The sequence below is a fragment of the Ovis aries genome, chromosome 9 (genome assembly GCF_016772045.2).
Source record: "Ovis aries strain OAR_USU_Benz2616 breed Rambouillet chromosome 9, ARS-UI_Ramb_v3.0, whole genome shotgun sequence".
Classification (NCBI taxonomy): domain Eukaryota; kingdom Metazoa; phylum Chordata; class Mammalia; order Artiodactyla; family Bovidae; genus Ovis; species Ovis aries.
Genome location: NC_056062.1, coordinates 29,811,801 through 29,831,026, shown reverse-complemented (window position 1 = coordinate 29,831,026; position 19,226 = coordinate 29,811,801). Strand labels below are relative to the sequence as shown.

The window sequence follows — 19,226 nt, the reverse complement described above, 5'->3', positions numbered from 1 at the left end:
GAAGAGAACAGCTACCCACTCCAGTATTCTGGCCTGGAGAATTCCATGAACTGTATAGTCCATGGGGTTGCAAAGTCGGACATGACTGAGCGACTTTCGCTTTTAACTTCTCTCAGCAGTCCTTTTTTTTTTTTTTACATTTTTAAAATTATTTTAATTGGAGAATAATTACAATATTGTGATGGTTGTGCCATGATTTGGCCACGGGTATACATGTGTTCCCTACCTTTCTGAACACCCCCCCCACCTTCCTCTGCCACACTACATTTTAAGGATCTTTGAAAGACAGTTTGAGAGATTTGCTCTTTGGACATTGTGGAATTCTTTTCTTTTTTAAAAAAATTAATTTATTTTAATTGGAAATTACTTTACAATATTGTAATACATTGCCATACATTGACATGAATCAGCCATGGGTATACATGTGTTCCCCATCCTGAACCCCCCTCCCACCTCCCTCCCCATCCCATCCCTCAGAGTCATCCCAGTGCACCAGCCCTGAGCACCCTGTCTCATACATTGAACCTGGACTGGCAATCTGTTTCACATATGATAATATACATGTTTCAATGCTATTCTCTCAGATCATCCCACCCATGATAAATATCTCTAACCAGGGACTTATGTACAGAATCTATAAGGAATCCTACTAATCAATAACAAAAAGACAAGTAATGCAACTTTAAAAATGGGCCAAAGACTTGAAAACACATTGCACAAAAGACAGATGAATAGTCACTAACATGAAAAATGCTTAATATCAATATTCATTAGGAAATGCAAATTAAAACCACAGTGAGATACATTTCATACCCACTAGAGTGTTTTTTTTTTTAATGACAGCAAAAGGTCCCTAGGAATCTTTTTTGGAGAGAGGGAAATATTCTAAAATGAGAGTGGTGATGGCTACACAACTTTACAAATTTACCCCCCAAAATCATTGAACCATACCATCACAATAGGTGGATTTTAAGATATGTAAATTATTCCTCATTAAGCTCATACATTACTGATGAAAGTGTTAGCCATATATTACAATTTAAAGACACAAGCTGGGCTTTGCTGGTAGTCCAGTGGTTGAGATTCTGCCTTCCAGTGCAGGGAGCACAGGTTCGATCCCTGCTCAAGGAACTAAGGTCCCACAAGCTGCGAGGTGCAGCCAAAATTTTTAAAAAATAAAGACACAAGCATGTAGAGAAATTGTAAACAAATGCTGGAGAATGATAAACATAAAATTCAGGATAGTTTTCACCCCTAGGAAGGAAGGGAAGGGGATGGGAAGTGATAAGGGCAAAGAGGGAACTTCAAAGGTATTTGTAATCTTTTTTTTCCCTGTATTGGGTGATGATACACAGTGTTCATTGTAGCTACAGTTTTTATAGCTTACATGTAGTCTATAGATTGTTATTTTGTTTCTGTCCTGTAGTTAATAACTGCAACTTCAAATGAATAAAATAAAGCATAAAAGACACTGAAGGCAGACCTGATAAGAACACTTGATACAATAACACAGTATCCAGTGGGGAGTAAGACACAACCCAACCTAAGAGACTTGATGACAGCACAGAAGGCAGAGTTGGAAGACAGTCCCCAGAGATGAAAGCCAGTGGGCATTCACACAGACTCATAAGGCAAATGGGTGGAGAGTGGGGGACCAGATAGTGAGGAAGAGGATAACAGGTTGGCTGAAAGTCATAACTTCTCCACTTTGGGTTCACAAGGGGTTGGGGGAACACAGCACCCCATCTGTCCTTAAAAAAATAAATACGCATACATGCCTGCATGCATTCTTTCTTTTTTGCTAACTTAGGCCAGTGTACACCTGAACCTGAAAACCTGGCCAGAAATATGCAGCCCTCATGCCGGCGAGTGGCAGGCCTCATGTCACTAGTCCTGACCTCTCACTGGTGGCTCACAGACTTTCAGAAAGACAGACGCCAACTCTCTACAGCTCTGCAGACACTCTCCCCCTTGTGCCCGGGTTACTCTTCCAAGCGCAGTGGTTCTTGCAGCTCCACGGGGAGGACCCTGGGAGAGGAACGCTTCAAAGACTCACTGTTTTAGGAGCCCTCCCCACCCTTCTCTTTCCTTTCTTCATCTTTCCTTCTTTTTAATCTGCTGTGGTTTGGATCCCCGGTTGCCAAATACATTTTAAAAGATATTGTCTATTCTGAACCACAGTTTTTAGAACATCAAGAAGCTTTTAGGATATTTCACCACTATTTGGCTCATTTCTTGGCCTCACTTGTCAACAGATTTAAATAATTCTAGATAAAGGAGTTTCTGTGAAAAAAAGTCTCTTCTCTCCCCTGAACCTATTTCTGCTTCATGTCTTTGTTTTGCAGCAGAAAAGTCTCCTTTTGCTCCCTCTCTTTTAAAATTCATAATTCAAAGACCCAAGCCTCTTGGCTATTGGGTGCAAATTTGGCCACATTCTGCTGTATCAGTGATACCCCCTGCAGAACTGGGTACCTCTTTTCCCGTACAGAGTTCCTCCATCACATGAACCCTGGTGTACACTCAACACACCTTCACACATGCATAGACACATGGGCATGCACACAAACACAAGCAACATGCATGTACCTACATGCAAGTGCAGGCATGCCCGTGTGCACACATACTCATAGAGCACCCATGAGAGATTTTCCCATACTTCATGCCTCTGCATCAGTAGCAGTTCCCTCAGGCAGCCATCTTGCAGGTACTTTAACCAATCTTTGTGGAAAGCATACTGCAGACCAAATACAGGTCTAGGCTCCAAGGAAACCACAGTGATGAGTTCCTGCCTTTGTGGAGCTTATATTCTAGAACAGCACCGCCCAGTAGAAGGTCCCTCAGTAAGGGCAGTGTCCCGCACTGCTTAATACAATAGCCACCAGCCAGGTGTGGTTACTGAGCACTTGATGTGTGCAAATGAAAACTGGAGTTTAAATTTTATTTAATTTTAATTAATATGAATTTAAAGAGCCACATGTGGCCAGTAACTGCTATATTAGGAGAAAATGGATAGACACTCTCTCCTGCTTCTTCCTCTTTACTTATTTATATAAGTAAATTTTGAATATTAAAAAGTACTATCTTAAAATCTTCTGCATGACTCTCATCAAAAAGAACACAAATAACAAATGTTGGCAAGGATGTGAAGAAAAGGGAACCCTCATACACTGTTGGTGGGAATGTTAATTGATATAACCACTGTTGAAAATAGTATGGATGTTTCTCGAAAACTGAAAATAGAACTACCATTGACCCAGCAATTCCACTCCTGAGTATATTTCTTTAAAAAAGCAAAACACTAATTTGAAAAGGTACATACATCCCAATGTTCATAGCAGCATTATTTCCAGTAGCCCAGATATGGAAGCAACAGATGAATGGATAAAGATGTGCTACACACACACACACACACACACACACACACACACACAATGTAATATTACCCATAAAAATAATGAAATTTTGCCTTTTGCAGCACCATGGAAGACTTGGAAGGTATTATGCTAAAGTGAAATAAGTCAGAGACAAAAAGAAAAACACTGTATAATATCAATTATGTGTGGAATCTAAAATATACAGCAAATCAGTGAAAATACCAAAAAAGAAGTAGACTCGCAGAGAACAAATTAGTAGTTACCAGTGGGAGAGGGAAGGGGGAGAGGCGAGATAGGAGTAAGAGATTAGGAGGTACAAACTATTAAGCATAAAATAAGCTACAAGGATATATTGTACAATGTGGAGAATATAGCTATAATAACTATAAACGGAGCATAACCTTTAATAATTGTGAATCACTGTGTTGTACACCTGTAATTTATATAATATTATACTGCAACTATACTTCAATTAAAAAGAACTTTGCAGATTAAAAAAACATTTAAGCCCTTTTCAGTACCAAAATGAATTTCAAACCATAAATAAAGCCCATCAAGAAGCTGAAAAAAATTCCTCTGCTGCTCCAGAGAGGAAAGAAGCAGGAGGCCCGTGGGAGGTTTCCAGACAGGAGATGGACATGGCTTACGCAAGGCAGGGAGAGGTGGAAGTGGTCTGGTACTGGTTTATTTTGAAGACAGTCAACAGGATTGCTGGTGGATTAATTTGAGGGTGGGGTGAAGAGCATTTTGGCCCAAGTGTGCCATGATAGAGCCACTGGTGGAGATGAAGAACTTGAGAAAGAGGGAGCCCGTGTTTGAAGGGGAAAATCAAGAACCTGATGTTCAGGGACGTCCCTGGTGGTCCAGTGGCTAAGACTCAGCACTACCAATGTAGGGGGCCCTGGGTTCGATCCCTGGTCAGAGAACTAGACCCTACATGCCTCAACTAAAGGTCAGCATGCCACAACTAAGTCTTGGCACAGCCAAATAATTAAATGAATTTTCAAATAAGAGTCTGATGTTCAGCTGAACATGTCAGTTTGGGTATAGTCAGCAAAAAGACATACTTCCTCCCTGCACTGCTGTGTCCATGTCCCGTCCTCAGCAGTGCCTTGCGGGACCCATAGCTACTGCTGAGGAAATTGCCCAGCAGGAAAATGCCTTAGAGTGGCCAGGGTTCTGGGTTCACCTGCGGGGGTGGAGGGTGCCCCCTCCCGGGTCCTGCTCAGGTTTGTCACCTGACCCCCTAAGCAGATAAGTGGGCCCCCATGCTCCAGAGGGTTATTCTTGAAAGTAAGTCCGTTAATTCTACCTTGAGACCTCTCTTAAGTGGGACTCGAACCCAGGCCAGGGAGAGGGACAGAAGGGGATATGCCATCTGCATCCCTTCTCCCTGGATGTTGGCTATCCCTGTTTCAGAACCCATCTCCCCACTCCAGTAGACACGCAACGAAAGGCTCTCCTCTACAGAAGTCCATGCCTTCAGACACTCAGCATGGTCCAGCCCATCACTTCCCCTGGTGGGGTTCTAGTAACATATCCTACCTCCTTATAAGCAAATTGTTCTTGTTTAGTCAGTAAGTCATGTCCAACTCTTTTCCACCCCATGGACTCTAGCTCGCCAGGCTCCTCTGTCCATGAATTCTCCAGGCAAGAATACTGGAGTGGGTTACCATTTCCTTCTCCGGGGGATCTTCCCGACCCAGGGACCAAATCCTCATCTCCTGCATTGGCAGGTGGATTCTTACCACTAAGCCACCTGGGAAGTCCCAGATTGCTCCTGCACTCCTAAATTAATATTTGTTTAATGAAATTCCAATCAACATTCTAACAATTTTATTTTGCAGATGATTCTGATTTATGAGAACTGATTTATGTTAATAGGTGATCAGAAAAAACCCAGAATTATTTGACAAATGAAGAATGATAAAGAGGAACTCTACCTGATACTGAAACATTCTCTAATCTATGGGGAAAAAAAATTTAAGTGAAGCATAAGTGGAAGCCTCAATAGCTAGATAAGAGATACAGAGCAGATATAATCGAGAAATACCCTATAAAAATTTAATGTATGACCAGGGTGGTTTCACAAATTAGTGAGAAAAAGAAAAACACTATACATGCTACTAAGATAATTGATAACTTTCTAGAAAAATGGTTAGAATTGTATCTCATAGCTTACCCCAAGATCAGTTCAAGTCCGGATGAGTTAAATGTAAAAAATAAAGCCAAAACACTCTAAGAAAACATAGAATAATAGGTCTCCAGCTATCAAAGCAGGGAACCACTTTCTAAAATCACTGTGAAAAAGATGGATAAATTTGCCAGCTAAAAATTAAAAATTCTCTACCTGTAAAACATGAAAAATAACCATAAGCAAAACTAAAAGGTAAATGACAGATGGGGGAAATTTGCAACAAACACAGAAAAGTACTACTGTTTTTAATATGGCGGTAACACTTGTAAATTAATAATCAAACCACTGGGCATCACAATACAAAAATGGCATAAATCCACAATTCACAAAATACAAATGGCAGGTGAATCTTTGAAAACTGTTCATCCCTATTAGCAATCAAGAGAAGCACCAAAGCATATTAAAACAGTTTTCCCATATCTAACTGGCAGGGCTTTTAGTGGTAATACTTCACGTAATCTCAGTGGTGATTCAGGCACTCATTTACTGCCGGAGAAAAGGCCAAATGGAACAAAAACTTGGCAATAAGAGTCAAGAGAATTTAAAATGTCGACATCCTTGGACCCAGTGCTTTTGTTTCTAAGCATTCATCCAAAGCTTGTTATCAGAAGTAAGGACTAAGGATGTTGACTGCAGCTTTGTCAAGAAGAGTCAGAAATTAGGAATTAAAGTCCAAAGGCAAATACATCATGTGTGGTGTATCCCTAAAATGTAATATCATGCTTTAATCATCCTTTTGCTCAATGTTTGTGAAAATGGGAAATGTTCAAGGGAAATGAAGGAACTGTGATATCTGGGATGATGTTTTTCTTTATTATACTTTGATGCATTTTCTGTAGTGATACTCCTTTTATGATAAGAAACGAAAACATTCATATCCATTTTCTAATGCCCATATACATGCCACTTGCCAGCCCCAGATAAACATCTTGTTTCTGATGTCCCATCCATAAAAGTGACTTGCGAACCCAGCCAGCACTTCACCGGCAGGGTTCCCCCCGCCACCCTACCCACCACTTCATAAGATCACAGCACCTTTGTTGCTTTTCTGTACCCGTTGGTCTCTAAACATGAATGAATGCCCTGCATCTTCATATGTTTGTTTGGGGCTTGTTCCCACTGTCCTTCCCAGAGAACGGAAGAGAAGAAAGTGATCCTTCATTTTTATGTGCAGCTGCTCTCACGCCATCTGTGCTTACCTGGGTGTTTGCGTTGGGTGCCAGTTGGGATGGGTCACGGGAGCAACTTGGAAAGTATCGCTAGTTTCTTTTGTCTTTTTGAGGAAACTGACACTGTCTTTGTTTTTGTCCCATAGGTATGATGCTGCCTCTTGCGTTCTGCCGTTGGAACAGTTAGTTTTCTGTGCCGAAATCATTTCGGGAAACTCAAGCACTAGATTTCAGCGTTCAAGGGAAGCCAAAGCCATTGGAGGGGGCAGTAAAGCCAAAACCCTTTTATCTGAGTAGTTCCAAAAATTTCACTGCCCCTTCCCCATCCGCCCCCATCCCCCAAGTAAGCCATTGCACCCAGACAGGCAGCATGGCAAGCAAACGGAAATCCACCACCCCGTGCATGGTTCGGACATCACAAGTGGTAGAACAAGATGTGCCCGAGGAAGCAGACAGGGCCAAAGAGAAAGGAATTGGCATGCCACAGCCTGAAACAGCCAAGGACACGTGGGCAGCGGAACCTGAAAACTCTTCCAAAGAAAATGAAGTGATAGAGGTGAAATCTACAGGGGAAAACCAATCCAAAAAGCTCCAAGGTGGTTACGAATGCAAATACTGCCCCTACTCCACGCAGAACCTGAACGAGTTCACGGAGCACGTTGACATGCAACACCCCAATGTGATCCTCAACCCCCTCTACGTGTGTGCCGAATGTAACTTCACAACCAAAAAGTACGACTCCTTGTCTGACCACAACTCCAAGTTCCATCCCGGGGAGACCAACTTCAAGCTGAAGCTCATCAAGCGCAATAATCAGACTGTCTTGGAGCAGTCCATTGACGCCACCACCCACATCGTGTCCATCACCGCCAGCGGCCCCGGAAGCGGGGATGGCGGCCCCGGAAGCGGGGATGGCGACCCCGGGATCTCAGTGAGTAAAACCCCCATCATGAAGCCAGGGAAACCAAAAGCCGATGCCAAGAAGGTGCCCAAGAAGCCGGAGGAGGCCACCCCCGAGAACCACGTGGAAGGGACCGCCCGCCTGGTGACGGATGCCGCTGAGATCCTCTCGAGACTCGGGGGCGTGGAGCTCCTTCAGGACTCGCTAGGACACGTCATGCCTTCTGTCCAGCTCCCACCAAATATCAACCTTGTCCCCAAGGTCCCCGTCCCGCTGAACACTACCAAATACAACTCTGCCCTGGACACCAATGCCACCATGATCAACTCCTTCAACAAGTTCCCCTACCCGACCCAGGCAGAGCTGTCCTGGCTGACGGCAGCTTCCAAACACCCAGAAGAGCACATCAGAATCTGGTTTGCCACCCAGCGCTTAAAGCACGGCATCAGCTGGTCCCCAGAGGAGGTGGAGGAGGCCCGGAAGAAGATGTTCAACGGCACCATCCAGTCCGTCCCCCCGACGATCACTGTGCTGCCCGCCCAGTTGGCCCCCACGAAGATGTCACAGCCCATCCTCCAAACGGCTCTCCCATGCCAGATCCTCGGCCAGACCAGCCTGGTGCTGACTCAGGTGACCAGCGGGCCAGCGACCGTCTCCTGCTCCCCCATCACACTTGCCGTGGCTGGAGTGACCAACCACGGGCAGAAGAGACCTCTGGTGACTCCCCAGGCTGCCCCCGAGCCCAAGCGCCCCCACGTCGCTCAAGTGCCAGAGCCCCCACCCAAGGTGGCCAACCCCTCGCTGACCCCAGCCAGCGACCGCAAGAAGACCAAGGAGCAGATAGCGCACCTGAAGGCAAGCTTCCTGCAGAGCCAGTTCCCGGACGACGCTGAGGTCTACCGGCTCATCGAGGTGACCGGCCTCGCCAGGAGCGAGATCAAGAAGTGGTTCAGCGACCACCGGTACCGGTGTCAACGGGGCATCGTCCACATCACCAGCGAATCCCTCGCCAAAGACCAGCTTGCCCTTGCTGCCTCTCGCCACGGCCGCACATACCATGCGTACCCAGACTTCACCCCACAGAAGTTCAAAGAGAAAACCCAAGGTCAGGTGAAGGTCCTGGAAGACAGCTTTCTGAAAAGCTCTTTCCCGACCCAAGCAGAACTGGACAGGCTGCGGGTGGAGACGAAGCTGAGCCGGAGAGAGATCGACTCCTGGTTCTCAGAGAGGCGCAAGCTTCGGGACAGCATGGAGCAGGCCGTCCTGGATTCCATGGGGTCTGGCAAGAAAGGGCCAGAAGTGGCGGCCCCCAACGGTGCTCTGTCCCGACTTGACCAGCTCTCCAGTGCCCAGCTGGCCAGCTCTCTGCCCAGCCCCTCACCAGCGATTACAAAAAGTCAAGAACAGGTTCATCTCCTGAGGAGCACGTTCGCCCGAACCCAGTGGCCGACCCCGCAGGAGTATGACCAGCTGGCGGCTAAGACCGGCCTGGTGCGAACTGAAATCGTGCGCTGGTTCAAGGAGAACAGATGCTTGCTCAAAACTGGAACCTTGAAGTGGCTAGAGCAGTACCAGCCACAGCACGTGGTGGACGATCACGGCTACGACGCCCCATTGAGGAAAGTGGTCAAGACCGTCATCACCGAGAACCCGAAGAACGGGAGCGAGGGGGGTCATCAGTACTACAAGGACCCCAAAAAGCTCTGTGACGAGGACCTGGAGAAGCCGGGACCCAGAGGGAAGGCAGGTGCCGACCAGGTGAAAGACAATTTGCCGGCAAAGCCCTCGGAGGCCACGTCGGACCGGTCAGAGGGCAACAGCCGAGATGGCCAAGCCAGCGACGAGAACGAGGAGTCAGGTGTCGTGGATTGGGTGGAGGTGACGGTCGGAGAGGAGGACGCCGCCTCCGACAGGTCGGACAGCTGGAGTCAGACAGCAGCAGAAGGCGCGGGGGAGCTGGCCGACTCGGACTCGGACAGCGGCCCGGCGGAGCCTGGCCAGGCCTAGACAGGTAACGCCACCTGTTCCCCGGGGAGCCGGGGCGGGGGGCTGGGCTTCCTTCTGTCTATTGACTGTGTCAATGTAGTCATCAGGTACAGAGCTGTTGACGCAGATGATGTGTTCACCTCTCAAGCTCTTTTAAAACAAAGGAAGAAAAACAGGTTGGCAGATTTTACGTCCTTATTTACAAGGCAGTGCCCAAGTGGCGCTAGTGGTAAAGAACCTGCCTGATAATGCAGGAGACACGAGATGTGGGTTTGATCTCTAGGTTAGGAAGATCCCCTCAAGGAGGGCATGGCAACTCATTCCAGTATTCTTGACTGGAGAATCCCATGGACAGAGGATCCTGGCAGGCTGCAGTCCATAGGGTCGTGCAGAGTCAGACAAGACTGAAGTGACTTAGCACACACACAGGCATGCTGGTTGTTGGAAACATCACTGCCTGTGGCCTTTGGGCATCTGTCCATTCTAAAGTCTGGTAACAAGGTAATACGACACAAGGCCTGTTTTGTGTTCACTGCTATAAGAAACAAACATGAAATGATATGTCTTTTCTTTTTCCTTTTGGATTTTTTTTAAGAGTTAAGTGTCCAAGTTTACTGAAGAAAAGCGTGTGTCTCCTCTAACCTGGAAGGTTTTGAAAGCCCCTGGTGCTTGTGTTGCAGTGGCTCAAGGCAGGTGCCCCCGTGTGTGTCTGATTAAGTAACCTTGCTTGTTGCTGCACTGACGGGGTCCCCAGAACCCCTTCAAATCTGGACTAGACTGGTATAAATTAGGTCTGTGGAGCCACAGAAGCCTGGGTAGGGAGGTTACCATGGTTACTAATGGCCATGTCATCCACATAATGGGACGTGCCACCGAGCCCTTGGTGTGTGCGCTTCACCAGAGGTCTGTGCAAATCAGAACCTGCGTTAAGTTTAGAAAAGGGGCGGGGGGTGGTGGGGAGGAGTAGTGGCGGGGAGGATGAGGGGGGAAAGTTCTACCTTGGCCAAAGCCAGTGTGTGCCAAGGGCAGCTTAGAACCAGCATGGAGATACACAATTTACAGTCTGCCTGGGCTGACTTCTCCAGAGGGCACTTAAAAAGCAACAGAGACCGCCGCCCCCCCGCCCCCACCATGTCATCTTTAAACATAATGAAAGGTAGAACCTCCAGAATGATGGATAAGGTCCCCAAGAGAGCCTTGGAGAGCACCATACCTCTTTATTTATGAACTCAGACAGCTTTGGCCAGCCATGTCACTCATTAGTTCATTTATCCAATCATAAAACGAGGCACCTGGCAAGTAAAGTCCTCTGGAAACCTTATTTTAGCCGGTCCCATCAGCTCTTAGAAGAGCAATTTAATGAGAAGCCAAGCACAGAATGCCATCATGTCATCATTTCTTTCTCCTTCAACTTTTCAGGAGGAAGCAGTAATATGTTGGGGGTGAGGAAAGGGGGCTGGTGATAGGAAGGGGTTAAAGGGCGTCATCCATGGTGCCACCTCCCCTTTCTCCCTCTGGCCATTTTCTTGCCTCTTACAAGACCCTGCTGGGACTGCCCTGGTGGTCCAGTGATTTAAGCCTCCATGCTCCCAGTGCAGGTGGCCCAGGTCCGATCCCTGATCAGGAAACTAGATCCCACATGCCACAACTAAGAGCCTGCACAGCGCAACCAAGACCCATCACAGCCAAATTAAAACATAATAATAAAATAACAAATTTAAATTTAAAAAAAATCCTACCAGTCCAGCTCATATCTCCCATATTAAAATGAAGGAGCAATTTTTTTTTTGTCCAGTCAGATTCTGTGTGAACGCTTCTAGTTTGCCCTAGATTTCTTCTGGTGCATAAACATGTCTCCATGATGCCTTTTTCCTCCTACCACATAGTAGACAGCTGAGTTCAATTCAACTTAACAGATACATTCTGAGCACCTGCTGTGGTGTGGAAAACTGTGCTAGGTGCTAGAGACAACAGGGTGACAAAGACAGAGCTCTCGTTCCCCTGGAGCTTACTCAACCAACAACAGAGGAAATTACTCTTTCTTTTATTTGCCAGGGTGTTCCATCATATGATGGAGACGTGCACGGCTGTGGGGGAGCACAAGGAGGGGCACCCAAGCTGAGGGTCAGGGAAGGCTTCCTGGAGGAATGGACAGCTGACTCAGCTGATTAGGAAGGAATTAGCCCAGTGCACAGACAAGGAGAAGGGCTTCCCAGGTGGTGCAGTTGGTAAAGAATCTGCCTGCCAATGCCAGAGACGAAAGACATGCGGGTTTGATCCCTCAGTGAGGAATATCCCCTGCAGGAGGAAATGGCAACCCATTCCAGTATTCTTGCCAGAGAAATCCCATGGACAGGGGAGGCTGGTGGACTACAGTCCATGGGGCCGCAAAGAGTCAGACACGACGGAGCAACAGAGTGGCAGCAGGAACTAGCCATCTCCCTGAAAAGAACAGGAACACACAGGAACCTCTTCTTACTTATGGCGAATGCCACAGGAGTGTGCTAGAAAATATCCCTAAACAAGACGCTAAGATCTACTCAACACTGAAACGATCCACTCTGGGCCTGCTGATATTTTTCAGACACCATTGTTTTATGAAAGGGGCCCTGATCTGTGCTGCTGACGGTGCCTGAAAATTCTCCAGACAAGGCACCCCTTTGAGGAAGCTTTCAACCTCAAAGGGGGGAAAAAAACTCTCCAAAATTACTTCACAGCTTTTATGAACCAAACACAGAGGTCTCTTGAAATTCATAAATATTCAGTGATGTCTTTATTTAAACACTTATTTATCTAGGAACCTGCAGTTGAGTGCAATTGCCACACATATAATCCTAGAAATAATGCATGGTTTTGATTTCATTAAAAATAAAAATAAAAACTTGGGTAAGCAGCTGAGAGCTGATTCTAGGATGGGATTTCCTCTATGGGAGTGAGCGTCCGCCCCCCCTCCACCACCACCCCGCCCCTAGCCAGTTCCTCAGACTGAAGCTTGGCAAGGCTCAGGACAGTGTCTGACTGTCCAGGCTCACCTGGCCCTGAGATTAGACACAAAGATAAGGAGTCCTTCCCAAGCCGTGACTGGGGTCACCTTAATTCAGTCTCTGGGTCCATCTATTATCAAGCCATTCACTGAGAGACCTGTCCCCATAAGAATCCCAAAAAGAAACTCCTTTCCTAAAAATGAGTTGAAATACTTAAGCCAAAGATTGTCAGATGTATGCCTTGATGTTTGGCCAGACAGAGTAGCCCAGCTCTACTACCATGAAGATTTTCTGTTTGTGTATGCTGTGTGCTCAGCATTCTTGCCAGCACATCTACTAAGTCACTTAAACTTCATGACAACCCTCTGAGAGAGGTATAGCTCTTTGCTCATTTTCTGTCCTGCTATATCGCTTCAGTCGTGTCGGACTCTTCATGACCCCATGGACTGTAGCCCACCAGGCTCCTCTGTCCATGGGATTCTCCAGGCAAGAATACTGGAGTGGGTTACCATTTCCTTCTCCAGGGGATTTTCCCGACCCAGGGATCGAACTCACGTCTCTTATATCCCCTGCATTGGCAGGCAGGCTCTTTACCACTAGCGCCACCTGGGAAGCCCAAGTTTCACTCAGTTGTATCCGACTCTTTGCAATCCCATGGGCTGTAGCCCACCAGGTTCCTCTATCCATGGAATTCTCCAGGCATGAACACTGGAGTGGGTAGCCATTCTCTTCTCAGGGGATCTTCCCAACCTAGGGATCAAACCCTGGTCTCCCACATTGCAGGCAGATTCTTTATTGTCTGAGCCACCAGGGAAGCCCATTTTACAGGAGGCCAAACTAAGGCTCAGAATTGCTTGCCCTGGTTTCCTCAGCTAGTGACTGGTGGAGCCTGGAGACCCCCTTCTCACACGTCAGTTCAGTGCCTGACCCACCACCTCGCCAAAGTGCACCTCCATCACCGCCCAGGCTAGACCAACAGGCTGTGGTCATGTCTTCATTCTATACGGAACTGAACACTAGTACACAACTATTCATTCACTGCTTTGCTGCCTCCTGATTTCTGCCAATTTCCATCTCCTGAGAATTAAGGACAGCTTTGGGAAAGAGGTAAATTCTGTGAAAATGTCAGAAAAAAATTATTTTCCATAATTCAACTTGCTTAAAATATTCAGGGCTGCCAAGTCTTAGAGCCTAGCTACAATTTAGGATCCAGGATATGTATACCCCTATAATCTGTTCAGATTAGCCATCTAAATACAGATGTGTGAACGGATGGATGGAGAAGTGAAAATTTGTAATTAACTCTTTCCCTGTCTCTCCTCTACCAGATCCTTGAAGGCAGGCAGCATTCCCAATTAATCCCTGAATCCCCCAGCGCCTGATTCAGAACAGATGCTCTACAGTGGGTTATTGAACCAACCTGAGAATTACTAGAGAGAGTTGGCTTCCAGTTATCCAGGATCTGGTATTTCAGTCCTCCACTTCTCCTCATCACTCACTAGTCCCATCAGATGACAGCCATCAGGGGAGAGGAACTGGGGACAGTTTGCTTTCCGTGTGTGAGCAGCTTGAGGGAAAGGTCTATTGGAGAATCAATCACTAGCTATTTACCGAGTGATGCTTCTCATGGACTGTACATTAGCCTCACTTCCCTGGTACCTCATGGAGAGTTAACTGCTATCACTTACTTTTATCTAATTCCAGAGCTTCTCACACTAGGAATTTGCCCTGCCCTTTAGGCAGCTTGTAGCAACTTAAGAACATAATGAAATCAAAGCCCCCCATTTTTTCAGAGGAAGGATGCTGGCCCCAAGGAGGAGAAATAACTAGCCCAGAGACGCTCACAGTAAGTGCCTTGGCTCATTCATCCATCAGTGTTTGTGGAAAGCCTGCAGTACCAGGCTCTGGAAGGCTGCAGCACTCAGCGTGTCCCTGCCCTCATGGAGCCCATGTGCTGTGTGCTATGTCATTTCAGTCGTGTCCAACTCTTTGCAACCCTATGGACTGTAGCCTGCCAGGCTCCTCTGTCCATGGCATTCTCCAGGCAAGAATACCGGAATGGGTTCCACGCCCTCCTCCAGAGAATCTTCCTGACCCAGGGATCGAACCCACGTCTCTTACATCTTCTGCATTAGCAGGCAGATTCTTTACCACTAGTGAGTGCCACCTGGGAAGCCCCAGAGCCCACAGTCTTTGACCAAATAATCTTCCATCAAACAAAAAGGAAATGCTGCCAGGTAACAAGAGTTTTTTAAGGAAAGGTACATGGAACTGTGAGACTATAGAGCAATTAGGCCTGATTTAAGGGGTTGGGCAAGGTTTCTCTGAACAAGTGGATGAATTGAAATCCAGAAGGTTAAGTAGGAGTTGGCTGGGCAGAGAGGAGAAGCAGTCCAGGCAGAAGAGAAAACAGACTCGAAGACAACATATCCCTGAGACAGGGGAACTTGGTGCACCAAGGAGCCTGAAAGGTGGCTACTGTGGCTATGGCTTGCCTGAGTTCACACTTCAAAGAAGCGCAGGAGTGAAAAATGGAATGCTAGGTGGGCTCACACATCATCAAGTTATACCCTGAAGCTCCTCTCTCTCACCAGTAAAGACTATATGTGATTCTGTGTGTATGACCCAGTAGGCAAAGTTTGAGACCCTCTGTAATCCTTAAGGAAGGAGTGAAAGGAAAGTCATCGGGCTTCCCTGGTGGCTCAGTGGTAAAGAATCCACCTGCCAATGCAGGGGACACAGGTTCAATCCCTGGTCTGGAAAGATCCCACATGCTGCAGAGCAACTAAGCGCCATGCACCAGACCTATTGAGCCTGTACTCTGAAGCCCACGTGCCACAACTACTGAAGCCGGCGGCCCTAGGGCCCATGCTTTGCAGCAAGAGAAGCCGCCGCAATAAGAAGCCTGAGCCCCGCAAGTAGAGAGTAGCCCCCACTCACCACAACTGCAGAAGGCCCACGTGCAGCGATGAAGACCCAGTGCAACCATAAATAAATAAAGTAAATAAATCTTTTTTTTTAAAAAAAGAAAAGTCATCTTGCAGATGTCTAGGTGTTGTTGAGAACTTTCTTCCCTGGTGGTAAATGGAAGATGGATGGTAGAAAATTCTAGAACACCCACATGCCTATACATTCTATTCCTTTTTATGATTAAAGTTTCTACAGCTTTAATACTCACTGTATTAGTCAACTAGGGCTGCCAAAATAGCAGAGCATGGACTGAGCAGCTTAAAGAACAGAAATCTTTCTCACAGTTCTGGAGGCTAAAAGTTCAAGATCAAGGTGCCGGCAAGGTTAGTCCCTGACATGACCACTCTCCTTGGCTTGCAGACGGCCACCTTCTTTGTCCTCACGTGCCTTTCCTTTGTGCGTCTACCCTCCTGCTGTCTCTTCCTCATCTTATAAGGATACCCGTCCTGTTGGATTGGAGCTCCACCCTTATGACTTCCTTTAACCTTCATTACCTGCCAACATAGAAGACGTAAGAGACAGGGGTTCAATCCCTGGGAAGATCCCCTGGAGGAGGAAATGACAACCCATTCCAGTATTCCTGCCTGAAGAATCCCATGGACAGAGGAGCCTGGCAGGCCATAGTCCAGAGTGTCGCAAAGAGTTGGACACAACTGAAGTGACTTAGCACAGCATGTACACACCTCCTTAAAGGCCCTGTATCTTCAGATACAGTCACCCTGGGGATTAGAGTTCAGCATAGAACTTGGGGTAGGACACAGTTCAGTCCACAGCACTTACCAGTAGACTTGTCTGTTGTTATCAGGACCAAGTGAGATAATATAAGTGAAAGCCCCAAAAATAGGGGTGTGGCCTTGCCATCAGCACCTGCTCAATGGACGCAACTCAGAAATTGCACCGTCTTCTGCATGTGGAGAACTTGGCCATCTTGCCTTTCCAAATTGACTGTTTCGGTTGGGGCCCCGCTAGTACAAGCCCATGCTTTGGGCTGTTCATGGCACCTGCATCTCAAGGTGGGGATAGGGGGCAGAGGCAACAAGGGGTTTCATTTGCTGAGCACTTACTATGCCAGGCACTGCTCAAGCACTTTATGTGTGTTAACTGAACAACTCTCCACAGACATTATTTTCATCATCTGATGAGAATGAGCCACAGAAAAGTAACTGGCCCAAAGTCACTGAGCTAGAAAACAGTGGAGCTGGAATTCAAACCCAAACTTGTAACCATGTTCAGAGTCTGCCTGGTGAGTTTAAAATAGGATTCCAAGGAATTTCCCTAGTGGTCCAGTGATCAAGAATTTACTGTCCAATGTTGGGGACTCAGGTTCAATCCCTGGTCAAGGAACTAAGATACCACATGGTGTAGGGCAGCTAAGCTCACATGCCATAACGAGAGGAGCCCCCTTGTGCTTCATCAAAAAGATGCAATGCAGCCACACACAAAAATTAATGCATAAATAAAATATAATTCCATTTGCTCAGATTCTTTTGAGTTCCACAGGATAATATCTACTGATGGAAAAGGAGCAGGAAGACCCAGTGGCCCCTGATTCCTTCTGCCTTTGAACATCTCCAAAAGCAGGGAGATCTACCTGGTGTACAAGTCTGTGCAAGGTGCCCAGGATGTCCCCAAACTGCTTCAGAGAAACAGCCCTAACCAGACATCCAGAGTTGACCAAGGCTGAATGTGGGGTTAGTTTGGGATAGTGCGAAATTTCCTACATCCGCTAGGAAATGACTTATTCTTTTTCCTTGTCACCCATGCCCCCTCCCAGTAAAAGAAAGTTGGACTCAGAAATGTTATTGAGCTAACAAATCACAGCCACACTGCTTGTGTTTCTGTCTCAGGGACTGTGGTGTTCTCTCAAGTCCACAGGGCCCAGGGGAAATCCCTACAGGGAAAATTAAGGAGAAATAGGAACAGAAAAGTTGGCACATGGGAAAAGAATTCTAATTGTTTCATGCTTCCCCAAAGACAGAGTAATAAGGAAACAGATTTTGCTAAAGAATTAGATAGTGCTTTTTAACATTCCAAGGTATCCCCAAGATAGAAAGGGACAGCTGTGGGAGGCAGTGGGTCCCTCCATCTTGGGCAGTGTTCAGGGAGAAGTGAGACATCCACTCGGTGCAAATGTTTGAAGAGTGGCCACAAGGAAAGGGGCCCAGTGACCTTGCAGTTTCCCCAACAGCTGCAGTCTGATACCCTGGGACTAAGTGACCCATCAGGCCATTGGTTCTCTGCAGGGGTGAGTGTCCCTGACCAAGTGAAAAGACTCCAGGTAGTAGCCCAGGGACTCAGCAAGAGGCCACATAAGTAAAGATCACTGTTGTTCAGTCACTAAGTGGTGTCCAGCTCTTTGCAGCCCCGTGGACTGCAGCACGCCAGGCTTCCCTGTCCTTCACTGTCCTCCCGGAGTTTGTTCAAACTCACGTCCATTAAGTTGGTGATACCATCCAACCATCTCATCCTCTGCTGCCCCCTTCTCCTCCTGCCCACTCTTTAAAAAATCAACAAAAAATGAAATAACTTGTCACCGATCTTGTCTAAGCAGCCACCTCTAACAGTACCGTGCTCTCTCCCTGTGTTTCATTCATTAACGGACATTTGAGTATCCTCCGTGAGCCAGACGCAGTGGCGGGAGAGATGGGGGTGGGGCACGGGGTAGCAGTGAGCACTGTGGACTTACGACTCATCAGGCAATCGGAAGGCATCGTGATGACAGCTATGCTGTGAAAGCCCCGGCAAGGGAACATTTAACAAGGCGAACTGAGCGTGGCTGGGAGCAGGGCCTTCTGGGGAAGCGGCCTGCCCAAGGAGCAAGGCCACAGGGCTGGGCTGTGTGCCCTCTGTGTCCAGTATCTTCCCAGCCTCACTCTGAGAGTGCTGCCAGCTCCCACAGCCCAGCTCCTGCCCACCATGACACACCCTGGGAGAGGTCAAATGAGAACTGAAGTCCAGCGGTTCCAAGAGCTGGGCCCAGAGCCATCCACAGACATCTGGGAACACTGCAAAAACCAAAAAACTGACTTTGTCTCCCCTTCTCCAGGTCACCCTTTGGCCTTCCAATCTGGTTTTTGTGGCTTTTTTAATGGTCTTGTTCAGCATTTATTTTTCTTTATTTATACATAGTTGGAGGATTATACATGTTCATACCCATAAGATAGGGAAAAACACATTGTCATGAAAGAAATGAAATATAATTCAAAGAAATAGAACAACATCCCATGCTATTGGATTAGAAGAATATTGTTAAAATGACCACACTACTCAAAGCAATCTACAGATTTAATGCAATCTCTGTCAAAATACTCATGACATTTTTCACAGAACTAGAACAAATAATCCTAAAAGTTATACAGAACCACAAAAGACTCAGAATGGCCAAAGCAACCCTCAGTTCAGTCGCTCAGTCATATCCAACTCTTTGTAACCCCATGGACTGCAGAATGCAAGGCTTCCCTGTCCATCACCAACTCCCGGAGCCTGCTCAAACTCATGTCCATCGAATCAGTGATGCCATCCAACCATCTACTCCTCTGTCGTCTCCTTCTCCTCCTGCCTTCAATCTTGTGCAGCATCAGTGTCTTTTCCAATGAGTCAGTTCTTTGCATCAGGTGGCCAAAGTATTGGAGTTTCAACTTCAGC

General features: G+C 46.9%; 1 protein-coding gene across 8 annotated transcripts in view; it reads left to right on the top strand.

Moving 5' to 3' along the window:
* ZHX2 (zinc fingers and homeoboxes 2) overlaps positions 1-19,226 on the top strand; it is a 179,120-nt gene that overhangs the window by 153,034 nt on the left and 6,860 nt on the right. For all 8 annotated transcript variants that reach the window (XM_042254169.2, XM_027972931.3, XM_027972932.3 and 5 more), the window contains one exon: positions 6,887-9,652. In XM_042254169.2, the coding sequence (XP_042110103.1) occupies positions 7,111-9,648 (2,538 nt within the window). In that variant the 5' untranslated portion in view covers positions 6,887-7,110 and the 3' untranslated portion in view covers positions 9,649-9,652. The remainder of the gene's footprint in view (positions 1-6,886; positions 9,653-19,226) is intronic.